Source organism: Salvia splendens, chromosome 5 (genome assembly GCF_004379255.2).
Source record: "Salvia splendens isolate huo1 chromosome 5, SspV2, whole genome shotgun sequence".
NCBI classification, from domain to species: domain Eukaryota; kingdom Viridiplantae; phylum Streptophyta; class Magnoliopsida; order Lamiales; family Lamiaceae; genus Salvia; species Salvia splendens.
The window spans coordinates 673,219-687,644 of NC_056036.1; the positions used below are offsets into that span (position 1 = coordinate 673,219).

The 14,426-nt window shown below is 36.1% G+C and overlaps 4 protein-coding genes across 4 annotated transcripts; 1 reads left to right on the forward strand and 3 right to left on the reverse strand.

The window, feature by feature from the left end:
• Positions 1 to 141: 141 nt before the first annotated feature.
• On the reverse strand, positions 142 to 3,502 carry LOC121804898 (heterogeneous nuclear ribonucleoprotein 87F-like). The gene is made up of 9 exons (XM_042204601.1): positions 3,373 to 3,502; positions 3,062 to 3,187; positions 2,348 to 2,428; positions 2,162 to 2,250; positions 1,988 to 2,062; positions 1,730 to 1,794; positions 1,576 to 1,647; positions 1,108 to 1,464; positions 142 to 534 (listed from the first exon to the last, which is right to left on the reverse strand). The coding sequence occupies exons 2-9, from the start codon at positions 3,182 to 3,184 to the stop codon at positions 455 to 457; spliced, it is 942 nt and encodes a 313-aa protein (XP_042060535.1). The 5' UTR covers positions 3,185 to 3,187; positions 3,373 to 3,502; the 3' UTR covers positions 142 to 454.
• Positions 3,503 to 5,767: 2,265 nt separating this feature from the next.
• On the forward strand, positions 5,768 to 6,724 carry LOC121804900 (uncharacterized protein At1g76070-like). The gene has a single exon (XM_042204603.1). It carries the CDS (start codon positions 5,847 to 5,849, stop codon positions 6,585 to 6,587), a length of 741 nt encoding a protein of 246 aa, XP_042060537.1. The 5' UTR covers positions 5,768 to 5,846; the 3' UTR covers positions 6,588 to 6,724.
• A 1,991-nt stretch (positions 6,725 to 8,715) lies between these two features.
• On the reverse strand, positions 8,716 to 9,451 carry LOC121802585 (plastocyanin-like). Its single transcript, XM_042202272.1, has one exon. The coding sequence runs from the start codon at positions 9,367 to 9,369 to the stop codon at positions 8,872 to 8,874; it is 498 nt and encodes a 165-aa protein (XP_042058206.1). The 5' UTR covers positions 9,370 to 9,451; the 3' UTR covers positions 8,716 to 8,871.
• Positions 9,452 to 11,093: 1,642 nt separating this feature from the next.
• On the reverse strand, positions 11,094 to 12,951 carry LOC121805921. Its single transcript, XM_042205962.1, has 4 exons — positions 12,654 to 12,951; positions 12,493 to 12,572; positions 12,138 to 12,395; positions 11,094 to 11,419 (listed from the first exon to the last, which is right to left on the reverse strand). The coding sequence occupies exons 1-4, from the start codon at positions 12,766 to 12,768 to the stop codon at positions 11,252 to 11,254; spliced, it is 621 nt and encodes a 206-aa protein (XP_042061896.1). The 5' UTR covers positions 12,769 to 12,951; the 3' UTR covers positions 11,094 to 11,251.
• Between the last annotated feature and the right edge of the window lie 1,475 nt (positions 12,952 to 14,426).

Genomic DNA, 14,426 nt, shown 5'->3' on the forward strand with positions numbered 1-14,426 from the left:
AATCTAGACATACTTATAACTATTTTGATTTAGAAGCTCATAAATTTGGTAGAAAGTTTAGAAACCAAATAAAATGGGTTTTTAGCATCAGAAAATAACAACAAACCCATACAATTAAAGATTCTTTGCCTAGAGAAGAAATAGAGAGGAAGTCAATTTATAATAAATCAGCCAGCAAACTTATCCAATCCAAGCATACAAATTAAAGAATGTGCTTCATAACAATCAAGTCACACACTTGATCAAAGCAACTAAAAAGCTATGGAAGTATATAAGGTGAATGAGAAAACAAAAAGGCTCACCACGCAGATGCGGCACAAGTTAGTCTTTCTACTACGAATCATTACACAGATGACTTCCTACTGTTAATTCTAGCAAATAGTATCTCGGAAATACATAGAAAGGGAGATGAACAACGTATTGTCCTCACGCAATAAACACCGAGTTCTGGCACTCAACTAGTGGCGGCGATGGCAGGGCCGTTAGGTCTGAATCCACGACCCCTGCCACGGAAACCCCTACCACGACCACGGCCTGCGTCAAAAGGAACTCATCAATTACCATACCATAGAAGCACCAGTAGCAAAACAAATAACTGCTCTACTATTGTTTTGAGATGCACGCAATTGGAAATGGGGCGGAGATAAGCTGAATCATTGTAGTGAAAAATCAAAGGGTTCTTGACTTCTTGAACACAAAAGGACAAGCAATAAGAGTTGCTGATCAAATATATGTCAAAATTTGCGAAATAAATGAGGTTAGTGATTGGGCCAAAATGAAAAATGCATGCAACACAATATTGGAAATCAACTAAAACAACTCTATGAAATCAAATGTTTCTGAGAAAACAGCAGTTAAGAGCAATGAAAAAGAAGAGCATCGGGAGTGGGCGTGCTTGGGCTCAGCCAAGAAGTGCTTCTTAGTATCTAACAAATCCATCAGAAACTATTTCCCAACCAAAATTAATAAACTACTAACATAATAATACTAAGTATTTAATGACGACAACAACAACAACAACAATAATAACAACAACAACAACAACAATAATAATAATAATAATAATGATAATAATAATTAATAAGGGAATAGTTTTGGCTGCAGTACCTCGAGGTGCATCTTGGTTGTAGCGAGGTGCATCTTGATTGTAGCCACCAGCATCATTCTGAGCATCTGACTGATAATATCCTCCCCTGCCACCACGGCCACCAGACTCATACTGAGCATCTGACTGATAATATCCGCCCCTGCCACCACGGCCACCAGACTCATACTGAGCATCTGACTGATAATATCCTCCCCTGCCACCACGGCCACCAGCATCATTCTGAGCATCTGACTGATAATATCCTCCCCTGCCACGTCCACGGAAATTGCGGCCTCTCCCTCGCCCCCTGCCCCTGGGGTAACCACGACTCCGGTCATAGCCCCCATCGTCAAACTCAGCAGGCGCATATCCATTCCCTAAAGTAGAATGCAGCAAAAACAGATTATACAGCTGCAAAATTATAAGCTTCTTTAAACTTTAATTGTGTTTATCTAAGAACAAGAAAGAAAAGGTTTCAGCTGTAATACCAGCAGGACCGCCTCTAGGCCGTCCCCTCCCTCTACCACCTCTGCCTCTTCCACGGCCCATAGGTGACCCCTCTACAAAGTAAGAATATTGCAAAATATAAGCTGTCATCAAACTAAAAGGTACCAGACAAGACTAAATCGAAAAATGCCACACCTCCTCCTTCATATTCGAGCTCCGTTGACACCTTCACCTGGTCAGCTGGTATGGGGGGTTGATACCTGTTGCACATAACAGACAATTATCAAAACAGCTTCCATGAATTAAAACTGGATAAAATAATGGTTTAGAAATCATATTTTAGATATCCATAATTTTCAAGCAGATCTATCAAGTTGCTATAAATTAGAGAGCACCTCAATGTATAAAACAACATACAGATCAAGTCAACAAAATCATATAGATGCTACTCACCCAACATTATTCAGGTCCAAGTCCTTTTTGGAGAGAGTAATAGTGACCATTGACACTTTCCTTGTCGTTTCCAGACTGTATGATCAGTAACGGTGTCAATTAGTCCAGTAATATATAAGGATAGGAAATAATATTTTGAACTCCTAAATTGTAAAACATCTGAAGTAAACTTACATTTGGAGGCCTTCCTCCAGAGGTTCCCATGTGTCAGTGATATCAGTGGACTGAATTGATGTAATTTGGTGAAGACCAACAATTCTCCTCTGAATTAAGAAAGATACCATAAATTCAGACCACCATCAGCAATAAAGAACAAACAGTTAAGGAAAACCTTGAAAAATCATCAGCTAAGGAGGAGACCTTGATTAACTCCACAATTGTGACAGTTTTATTGATGGCTCTGCCCATTGCCTTGAATACTACTTCATCTGAGCCCTTTTCCTACAGTTATCACATATTACATGAAATACATCAGCCTCTGTATGAAACTATGGGCATAGATCCAAACATTGAGTGTTACGAGAAATGACAAAGTATGTGAATAATCATGTCAACAAGACAACAAAAGTGCAGGAGAGCATGCAATCCCACACAGAACAGTTTATTCTAAATATCACATCATTAGTCCATGCAACAAGATAATTATTCGAGGAAAATCCTTTCTATGAATCTTTCCTTCATAGCAAACTGTATAAAGGCATTCATACAATTGGCAATTACATGGATTTCACTACATATTAGAAAAAACTATAGTAGAAAAGATCAAGATACTACAAAAATATATGTTATAAATTTCATATATATACACCACAAGCTGAAGCTATACTATTATTCATCACTAAATTTAAATCATAATTCATAACAAAATCTACTTAAGAATCATATAACCAGTTTTGAAGCATTTAATTAATAAGTTCAAAAAACATACACTACTAGTCTAACAAAACTTACATAAACAAATGCATACCGCAATAGTTAAGACTGTGAAACTACACGCTAAATAACCCCACTTCATCAACAATACATAAATTCACGAACTAATACACTATCACAAACAGTACCGCATATTCATACCTGAAGCAGAGTCATGGCGTAAGTGATGTAGCTCCGCATCCTGCCCTGGCTTGTAATCCGAATTTCATTCTCGTCGATCGGCGTCTCCACCTTTGGCTTCTCCACCTTCTGGTACCGATCCATGCTCTACGAAATCCAAAAAAACATGAATTAAACCATCGAATTAAAATTAAATAAACAAAACCGCGAAACTGACAAACTAAATTCAAGCAGTATGTGAAACAAAAAACTGGAAATAAAAGCGAGCATCAGCTAGGGTTTTGCTGGTGAAAACAGGAGGAACGGATCCGCAAAATACACACATGGAATACCTTGACGAAGTGTACGTGTACGTGTACGTATTTGTGTACGGAAGGATGAGATGGTAAAGGGATAATCCCTCTTCTCCGGCTTCGTTTCTTCGTTGCTTAGCTCACTACCATTTTGCTGCGTGCTCCGTAGCTATTTATAGTCCGAGCCCAAAAGCTGTGCCCTAGCTCATTTTAATTGGTCAAACCGGTTTTTGGTTTCTTTTTCTAAATCTTTTTTATTTTTATTTACTCTTAATTAATTCAGTGTGTCCTTTAATTTTAATAATCAGTATTAAAAAATTATAGATTTTTCTAATTTTATCCAATTTTTCAAATATTCTGATTTCTCGTTCATAATAAAGCGTGTTTTTATTTGGTGACACTTGTTTCAAATTGATGACATGATTGTGTTATTTGTTCAGTATGTTCAGAAATATATAATAAATTCACTAGATAAATTCATATTTTGCAGTCTATTTTTAAAATCGGATCACAAACACCAAAATTCATGGGTTTTCTGATAATTTTCCATATTTTACAGTAAGTAGTATAATATCATTGATTTATAGTTCATGATATTTTTTTACTACCACAATAATTTGCATTCATATTGATATTTAGATTTTCTTTAAATTCCTTGTTGTAAAAGAAAAGAGCAATATTTTCTGCCCAAAATCTGACAAATATGCGAATTGATTGCAATTTAAGTTAGGGCAATTTATTAGACATGATTATGAATTGTAGTCTAATTTTGTATGGTTCACATAATTTGAAATAATATTGAGTATGAACGAAATAAAACAATATAAAATCTACATTTTATATTACAATCTGTGCTGGGCTCTTAATGGACTTATTTGGGCTCTTAATGGACTTATTTGGGATATAGAATCTGGGCTGGGCTCTTGAATCTACTTCATATTAATGGTTTCTACAAATGGTTTTGCCCATGAGACAATATAGATGTAGCCCAACAACACTCAGTCCCATGAACCTAGCATTAAGGGTCTGTTTAGTAAGTTATAGTATTTCGTTGTGATAATACTCCCTCCGTCTGGTATTAGTAGTTCGTTTTTCCACTTTAGCATACCATGTCTGTCGATAGAAGTTTCATTTGACTTTCCATTAATTCATCTCACTAACATTTTATTATAAAATTAATATACTTGTAAAAGTATAACTCGCATTCCACTATTTTATTTAATTCTCATTCCTCAAAACATGTGTCATAAAGAAATGAGACTCTTCATTATGGACGAAAGAAATATAATTTACTCCAACGAAACTTGATAAATTACCAGCATATCTGTTTTAGTCTTTCAGCCAACCCCTTTACATATTTAGTTAGATTAAAATTAACCTATCAATTTGGCGAGCATCCTTAATTTTATACTTTTATGGCTCGTTCTCCCTTCTTTTTACAAATGTTAATCGGGTCAAGCCATCGGTTTTTAATCAGTACCAATAATATTAAATCACCAAATTGCAGGCCACATCCATTAATTTCTATATTTTCATCACGTTGAAAAAATTAAATTCAATTATCTATACTTAAAACATTGGAACCACTTTCATGAATATTACATGTGGCAAATAATCTTGAATTCTTTTTCAATTTTCCAATATAAACACAACTACGTATAGACTATACAAATTCAGTCTAATATGAACTAGTATTATGTTGATTAATTAGGCAACCGATTTGCATAAACTAATTGATTTGGTGGATTTAGCCCCGAGATATTAATATTTCAATTACTCCATTTATTTATCATGTAATACAGCTACTTGCAGAAAGTATATACTCCATGTATAAAAACATATTATACATAGATGTAAGCAATCATTCTTTACTATCCCCTTTCATATTAGCATTATATCGTTTGTATTAATACATTTATTTTGATGCAAATACCTCAAAAGTGACAATCGACGTCTTATTACTTTTATTTTCTCTATAACTTTAAATAAATGGATGAAATAACAAAATCGGTCTTTACATTGTATGTAGTTTATAAAATATAATATTAATCATAATTTTAAAAATATTAAATTAAAGTAGAATAAAATAAATAACGCTAAACATGACTAACCGACACACCTTGGCTAAAGACCCTACCAAAAAAATTTATTTTTTAGTTATATAATCTTATCAATTGTTTAGTATTTTTGGTGTTAGATTATCATGCAAAATCCCCATTCAACTAAAAAACCAGAGACATATTTTTCTATAGTAATGTGTGACAAAGACTAAGGAGTACTACTATATTATTATTATTTGGAAATATAGTGCTTGACCAATTTAGTTACCTTTTACACCACCCAAACAGACAAGTCAAATGTATAGCCCTAATTCCATTATCTCGTCTAAGCAAACGCATTCTCTTTACTTGTACTCCTCATTGACACACACACACCCGCATGTATGTGTGTGTTTTGTGCGCACACATATACACAAACAAACACATTGAGAGAGAAAAAAAAAGTGGCATCAAATGGAGAAGGCAGCACCAAATAACAACAAGCTCAAAAACAAGATTTTGAAGCTTCTCCCAAAGGTGATCTCCTTCCAAAACATCCCCTTCAGCCCGCGCCGAGACACCCGGCCCGATAGGCCCAAAACCCACCACAACAAAGCCTTCTCCGGCCCGATCATCCCGGCCGAGGCCCGTCGCAAGCTCAGGAGCTTCGAAACGTTCACGCACGAGCCGACTTCTCCGAAGGTCACGTGCACGGGCCGGGTCAAGCACAAGGGCAGGATTTCAGAGAAGACGAAGACGAAGAAGAAGCACGTTTCTTTACCTAAAGAGATCAAGCCCGTTTCTCTCCCGCAGCCCGTGAAGAAGACCAAGAAGAAGAAGAAAAAGGCGGGGATGATAAAGAAGTTTTTGAGGGGAGAGAGGAAGTGCGTTGAGGTTGAGACTTCGGGCCTGGCCGGGCCGGATGGTGGAAGCGCGCCGAGCCTGAGCCATATGAGGAAATTCGCGAGCAGCCGCGACACGTTTGCGAATTTCGATTGGGTGACGGCAGCGCAGATTGCGCCGGAGGATTGCTCCGATGGAGAGAGGGCGTATAGCGACGGAGACTACGACGACGACGATGATGACGAGTGCGGCGTACCTTTCTCGGCGCCGATATTGACCGCCGGCGAATTGGAGCCGACGAAGGAGATTAATTTGTGGAAGAGAAGGACCATGGCTCAGCCTAGGAGTCTTGAGTTGGATTTGGATGAATAGAGAAAATTAATTAGGATAAATTATGGATTTTCTTTTTCTTTTTTTGATGATGATATTTGATTTTGTTGTTGTAAGTTCATTTAAAAGTTTGTAGAATCTTGTTGTACATATGGATAGATATATATTTTTTGAAACTATACTTTTTTTTGTGCGAACAATTTCGAGTTCTATTTACTTGATCCCGCTCGAAATTATACGTTTTTTAAAATTTAATTAAATGAGTTTGAGTTATATATTCTTTGATCGGATTAATTAATTAATTGCCAAGTAGCAATAAATTTATGTAACGGCATCCCTCTATTATTCCCGATCATTGAAATATCGATATTTATTCGTGACATATAAATTTTTCAGTAATCAGAAAAGTTTAGGATGATGTTTGCTATAAATTTTAAAATGGTGACATATAGCACCGTTTCAAATCGGTATTGGGTCTATAAAATAGACAAATCAACAAGTGCAGCATTCATTAAAAATATTAATGATCTAAATATTTGAAAAGATAAATAAGAATATATTTTTTCTATTTATCTTTTACTATAGGAGATGTCTAATAGGATAGGGAATAGTCACATCAAGGAAATAGTGAAATTATATAAAATATTAATAACTGTTTTATATCTGTACCGTAATGGTTCGCCAGAATATGACTAATATTTTCTGAAACATACTCCTTCCGGTCACGTAATAGTTGGTATAAGTAGGAAATAGTACGAGATTTTAAGAGATGTTGTTTTGTGTGTTAGGTAGAAAAATAATAATAATAATAATATATTAATGTGAGGGGGAATTTTTCTAAAAAAATAAATGTAACATCTTTTATGGGACAAACTAAAAAAATATGATATTTTTTATGAGACGGAGGGAGTATTATATTTAATTTTATGTAATATAACGTCAAATACTAGTAGTATATGTACTACTATAATGAACTTGTCTCCACATTACCGATCTCATTCTAGTTATTATCATACCTCTTCATAAATATTCTCCAACAACGATATGATAGGAAGAAAATCTAAAAACAATTCCTAAATTAAATCCGTTGTTTCAATTTTTGGACATTGATATTAACAAATTGTGCTGAAAAGTAAGAGTGAAAAATAAAGTAAAAAAGATTTTAAAAAAAAGTGTAATATAGGTGAAGGACTAAAATAAGAAGCAGATGATTATTCTACTAATTGAAGGGAAAACTTACCAGTTGAGTTAGGCATTGCCCAACCATTTAGTGGGTTTAAGGGAGTAAATTTTATGCATTAATTGTTGATTAGCCGTGCTTATTATGTGGCCGACACGTTTACGAGAAAACATGCTAAGAAATCAATCATTCTTCTTGCGAAATTATTGGCTAATTTAGTGAAGATTCTGGTGGCAATCATGAAGTTATTTTGGATAGTTTTCAAAATTAACACACAATTTTCAACATTATGATTAATATTATCTTATGGAGTATAATTCTTGGGTCATCATTTCTACCACTTGTCGTTGTCTCAATAAAAGTTCCTCACAATCAAGAGATTGTTTTCAATTTCGGTAAATTCTGTTTTTACTTTCTACCGTATAACTTCTATTGATAGAAATAAAATAGTAGTAGTATTAAATAGAGGATTGCGTATGTGTAAATAAGAGATGAATAATTTTATTTAAAAATGAATTAGGCTACGAATTGGAGTCACATATGGAGATATGCTTGAATCAAATTCCCTAATCTATACTTACTATTTTTGTGTTATAGGATCAATTGATGGAAAAATTATGGAATTCAATTAAATTTTGGACAAATCCACAACTTTAAAACTCTTTGAAAATTTGTGAAATATTTTTTTTGTATTTAATATAATTATACGTCGATGTTACCATAGGTAAGTTAAACAATGTAATTTATTCATAAAGAAAAAAACATCATTTAATTAAATACATGGAAAAATTCCAATATTTGAACAATACATCATATGCTGGGTATCGAGTTTTTCGTTGTGGAAGAATAATTGTGAACTAGTCAAAATTCATGTTTCTTCGACTGATTTTTAAAGTTGTGTGATGCAACAGAATTCCACTAAATTTTATGATTTTTCCAAAAAATACTTGTACCAAATTATAGAATCTCCAGCTATATAAAAAACAAGAGTAGCAAATAAAATTTACATAATCCGATTAAATAATTGTAATAAATGCACGGGCACAGCACCATGATCATAATCATCATCTCATACATAGAGTTCAAATACAAAAATGAGATGATTCACATCAGCATTTAATTTCCGGCTGCACGATACGACGTCGTCTATTTAACGGTGACCTTTCCGACCATGCCTGCCCCTTGGTGAGGAGCGCAGTAGAAGGAGTAAGTCCCCGGCGCCGTGAGCGTGACGGAGTAGGTCTCCCCCTTGGCGTTGAGGAGGTCCTCCTCCGGCATCGAGATCTTCGCCGCGTCGACGCCGGCGGGGATCTCGTCCTCGTCGAACACCACGTTGTGCGGGAACCCGGCGTTGTTCTTGAACACGATCTTCTCCCCCGCCGCGATCTCGAAGTCCTGCGGGATGAACACAAGCCCCCCGTCGTCGCCCCCGAGAGTCACATCGAGGGCCAGGGCGTTGCTCGCCACGATGGCGGTGGCGGCCGTGGCGGCCACCGCCAGGCCGAAGTCCCTCAGGGATGCCCGCACGGACGCCCTGGGGGCGGCCATGCGGACCGAGGCGGGCTTGGCGGAGGTGGAAGAGGAGGCGGACTTCAAGCCGGTGAAGGATGGAATGGAGACGGCGGCGTAGGTGATGGCGGCCATTCTTTTTTTTTTGTTGGTGGTGGTGGTGGTGGGAAATCAAGTAATGGGATGGAGAGGAAGTTGGGATTAAATATTTGGTGGGGGTTTAGTGTGTGTGGTGTGTGTTTTTGTTGATGAGATAAGGAATGTATGGTTGGAGATATAGGGATTTATCTCATTGGGTGGTTTGGATACTACTATCCTATATCCATGGGATGTGAGGTGGGAAATTATTGAATTAATCATATGTATATTGATTTGTGGAAGAGGATATGAGGTGTGGATTTCATCTACAGGTGGATTTTATTTTGAGATTTTAGCCAAGTAGTAAAAAAGATAATCTAGTAAAAAATTACTATTCCCTAAGAGTTTATCCCATTTTTTCATTTCTATATCCCCAAAGTTTATCTCATTTCACTTTTTGTTATTTTTTGTGGTGAACCTCATATTCCACTAACTCATTCCTACTCTTATTTTATTATAAAACTAATATATAAAAATAGGATTCACAATCACTAACTTTTTCAACTCACTTCCTATTATATTTCATAAAATTCGTGTCGGGTCAAAGTGGGATAATACTTAGGGGACGGAGGTAGTACTAGCTATAAAAGTTATAGTAGTACTACCTTTTAATATAGGCACATGTACATCTACAACACATTTTAGTGCGTGCTAGTATAAAAGACTTGTGGCATACCCACGATTTATCAAATTAAATTAAGAGTAATTGCCAAAAAAAAATTCATACTACATTTTGTTTGAATTCTAGTCTTAACCAACAATTTCTAAAACCAGTCAACAAATCGTAAAATTAGTATTTATCCATCCCACAATGAATTTTTTGGGTGAATAATATCTACTCATATACACACTAAATTACATTGTTATACTTAAAAACGCAATTTAAATAACGAAAAATCCAATATTTAAAAAGAGTATCGAGAATAACCGGAAAAGTGGAAACAAGACCAGATATGATAAAACCCTCTTATAGGAAGTAGAAGTGAAATAGGCTTCATTTTGAAAATAAAAATAAATTTTAAGTAGAAGCAATACCTCAGAAAGAAGAGAATATAGAAGTGGTGGAAAGGAGTACTAGTACAGTAGAAGGAAATTGAAACAATGGAAAAAATATATAGGGGATTAAAGAATAGATATTTCAAGTACAAACGGGCAACGGTGTAGTACTTAGTGGTACAACACAAATATACAACATTGTGGTTTTGCCAAAAGAGTCGTACAATTCGAACAAGTACAACGTTTATTGAGAAATCGTAATTAACCCACAAATTATCCCCTAATAATTTCTATTTATCTTAATTATAGTTAATAAACCAATTGCAAACGTGGGCAGTTCAAGGTTTTGAATAAATATATTTCGAAAATTAACTTTTAGTTCATGGTTCCTTGTAAATTTATAAGTTATGAGTAGTGTTCTGCGTGCGTGCTTATCCGCCAGCCACCATCATGCCGCGTATAGAGCACATCGATTTCCCATTCCTTTGTGACAGACAAATTCCGGTCCGTCCCTAAACTTCGAAACGACATCGTTTAATTAAAAAACACCAACAATATAGAGGTAATTTTTTTTCTTGTTAAAAATCCTCGACACTTTTGCAGCTCATTTTTTTAAAAGTTGCGGGACTCCAAAATTTGACCAAAACTCGGCCAAATTGTCTTTCAACAAAACCCCAGACATTATTTATGTGAAGAACAGAATGATGCAATACCAAAACTGGGAATTGGAGAAACCCAAGTATATTGATATATATCAAACACTAATCTTTACACATGTATGCTATTTATTGTGGCAACACCAAGATCACATTATCACTATCTACAAACACTATGTTACAGTCAATAGAATGTAGAACAAAGTTGAGAATACAAGTGGCACCTCTCATATGCCTGGAAAGATATCATCGCCCTTGTCCTCGTCCATGTCAAAGAACTTGAAGCTCATGCCATCGTTCGCGTTTGGATTGAAGCTTGGATCCACATAGCACTTCATCTCGTGGAAAAGATTCAAATTGTCCACCAGCTTATGGAATACATGGCATCCACAACACTAAATCCACAAACAAGAACAAGTGAACAACACCATACAAGTGCACCTTCACCCAATGAATCAATCAAAAAAGGTTTAAACTTCCAACTATCTTGAATAGTTGAATACTATACTATGTTACTATATACAAGTGCTTGAATTGTAGACATGATGGGTTGAGTATGGAGCCTAAAAGAATAAATAGATCCAGGACCACGGTTTAGGCTTTCGTATAGTTTATAAAGGTTCAATTCGATTCATATTATGGATAGGATTGTAGTCCCCTTTTTGTATATATATCCCCTCTCTCGTTGTAATATGAATCCAAAAATATATAGTGAAATCTTCGAGTTGACATCACCCTCGACGTACAATTCTTATGTTTATTTCGTTTATGTTCATGATTAGCTTCTCTAAGTGCTCGAACACAATGAACAATTAGCTAATTAAGGTGCATTAGTTTGAGAAATAGTAAACCATCAAAGATAATAGAAAATGGTAGCCTACTCATTTGGTGCGCCAACAAATTGGGAATTTTGTAATTTCCGGAAAAACTACGAAGTTTGGTTAAATTCTGCCATACGGGATAAGAACGACCAATTTTTTATCCGGGAACAATTGTAAATAAATTTAAACTTCATGGTTTTGTCGACTAACTATCTAAGCTTTGGAGCAAAGCAGAATTTAACCAAAATTCATGGAATAGTTTTTCGGGCAATTTGCGCTTTTCTAAAAATACCTGAACAAAGACGGTGCCGTCGGTATAGGCATGTGGGTTGATCGCCCGGGTTGTGCGCTGGCCGCAGACGTTGCACGTGAAGGCCACGCGCATCCGCCGCCGAGGAGATTTAGTGAAGAGTGACCACGGGAAAGTGGACACACGCTCCATTCCCGAATCAAGGCCCGACCCCGCCGGCGACGACGGGCCTTCCATACCCGACCCGGTAGTCCATCCCCTCACGTTGGCCGCGCTCAGAACCAGCCCCATCGCCGCATCCTACAAATCCCCAAATTCGAGATTTATGAAATTTGCAGCTCAACTGTTCGACCAAATTACTGACCCAACTCTTTCAACTCAAGATAACGAATCTTACCTCCGAAAGCGTATGATTTCTGAGGATTGGGACGAGCTTGAGATCGGGATCGCCGTTGCCGCTGCTGCTGTTTCTATCATCTATTGAATAAACAACATCACAATAAGATCAGAAAAATCCGATGGTGGAAAAGGGGAAGAGAGAGAGAGAGAGGTGCTGACTTTTGGCGGAGGTGGAGAAGCGCAGAGCTCGCCGGGAAGAAGGGTCTCTGAATTTATCGGGGGAGAACATCGCCAGCGATACGGCGGCGGCGGATGTAGTGGTGAGGGCCTCCATTGATGAATTTTATGCGTGATTGCGTGTAGAACGCTTCTATGATTTTAATTTGGGAAGGGAAATATGTGATGGAGAGATCGAAGATTGAAAAGCTGAATTGGATTGGGTTTGTGTTTTATATACAGTTGAGGAGGTGGTTGATTGCCGCCTTTGATCGGAGAATGAAGCTGGTTTTTGAGAGATTTTTTCTAGGAATTTTGGTATACTGCTGTTCTGATAGAGACAGGAGTACTGGATCTGATGTTGGGCTTCATGGGCTTAATTGGGGCCCAATTTTGTATGTAATTTGGGCCTCGTTTCAATGGTTAGTGACTGATAAAACAATACTAATGGAGATGTCTCGACCATTGACCAATTTATTGGAGGGAAATGGCTAGAGAGAGTGGCGATCATATAAATTGGATCTCATTCTTATTTTGGGTTCCTAAATAATGTGAGGTTTGGAGAATATTTTTAATTTTTCGATCGAGAAGATTCACAACGAATGTATTAACATGCTAGATGAACATATCATTAAAGTTCGAAGACTTTTAGAGCTAAAAATTCTGCTTTAGCAGTTAATTTCGCTCTAAATGATTGATTTTATGAGTATAGAGAGCATATTTCAAGCACGCCTCCATTAAGTATCACTAAAGTTTATTTTGTTAAGTTCGAATCCTTAAGCGCTAAAAATTCTACTTTTGCAGTTAATTTCACGGTAAATGATCGACTTTATTAGTCCATAGAGCATCTTTCATGAAATGTATATTAAGCATCACTGGCGTATGGTTGGTGCCAAAATATTTATTTATTTGGGCAAATACATGAAAGATAACGAAATTTGGCCCAATTCTGTATGGTCCTTCAACTTTGAAAATCAATCGAAAAGACTATGAAATGTTGATTTGTGTGCAATTATCTCACAACAAAAAAAAATAGTGGTAGTCGATGATTATACGTGGATGTCAAAGGTAATAGTTAAATGATATCGTTTATTCATAATGAAAATGACATCGTCATTTAACAATATGTTACACATAGACTGCCGATTCATAACATCATAATTCATGTAATTAGTTTTACAAAAACATAAAACATTCATTTTATTCTTTGTTCATTTACTAACAAATACTAGTAAAGTATTTACTAAAAATATAGAGAATCAAACTTTAATTAAATGCACCTGTCCCACTCTTCACTCCTACCTCTTCTTAAATGCCCATATTTCCTCCCATTTCAACTCCACCGTTATGTTCTCACTCTCCATATATATCTATATATCTCTCAACATTCTCTGTTCATCATCCTACATACCACAAATATTAGAGATAGTGTGTGTTTCTGTGTGTGAGAGATGTTGAAATAGTCACTATGATGTTGGCTCGGATCACTCAGAAATGACATTATATTCATCATGACATTCAACGTTTCTGATTGAGCCGTGTCAATATCTTAGTGCGTTTTTCACTTACCATAATTGTTCTTCATTTTGATACCATAGTATATACTCAGCTTCATCAGGTTTGGGTTTTACATCTATTTAATTTTGAAGAATAAAACACAGACATATTATAGGAGTATGTATTTCATTTAATGATTCCTCCTTCGTGGTAGTATTATTTAGGAAATTGTAGACTTTTATGGATAATAACGTTACTACTTACTACTGCAAAATAATG

Bases quoted from the DNA above. Each gene is read 5' to 3' on its own strand.
- LOC121804898 (XM_042204601.1), bottom strand. From the start codon at position 3,184: ATGGATCGGTACCAGAAGGTGGAGAAGCCAAAGGTGGAGACGCCGATC. The intron at 2,429-3,061 runs GTATGAATATGC...TGATAACTGTAG, and splicing joins ACGCCATGACTCTGCTTCAG to GAAAAGGGCTCAGATGAAGT. The intron at 535-1,107 runs GTACTGCAGCCA...CTTTTGACGCAG, and splicing joins CAACCAAGATGCACCTCGAG to GCCGTGGTCGTGGTAGGGGT.
- LOC121804900 (XM_042204603.1), top strand. From the start codon at position 5,847: ATGGAGAAGGCAGCACCAAATAACAACAAGCTCAAAAACAAGATTTTG.
- LOC121802585 (XM_042202272.1), bottom strand. From the start codon at position 9,369: ATGGCCGCCATCACCTACGCCGCCGTCTCCATTCCATCCTTCACCGGC.
- LOC121805921 (XM_042205962.1), bottom strand. From the start codon at position 12,768: ATGGAGGCCCTCACCACTACATCCGCCGCCGCCGTATCGCTGGCGATG. The intron at 12,573-12,653 runs GTCAGCACCTCT...TTTATTCAATAG, and splicing joins CTTCTCCACCTCCGCCAAAA to ATGATAGAAACAGCAGCAGC. The intron at 12,396-12,492 runs GTAAGATTCGTT...GGGGATTTGTAG, and splicing joins GAAATCATACGCTTTCGGAG to GATGCGGCGATGGGGCTGGT.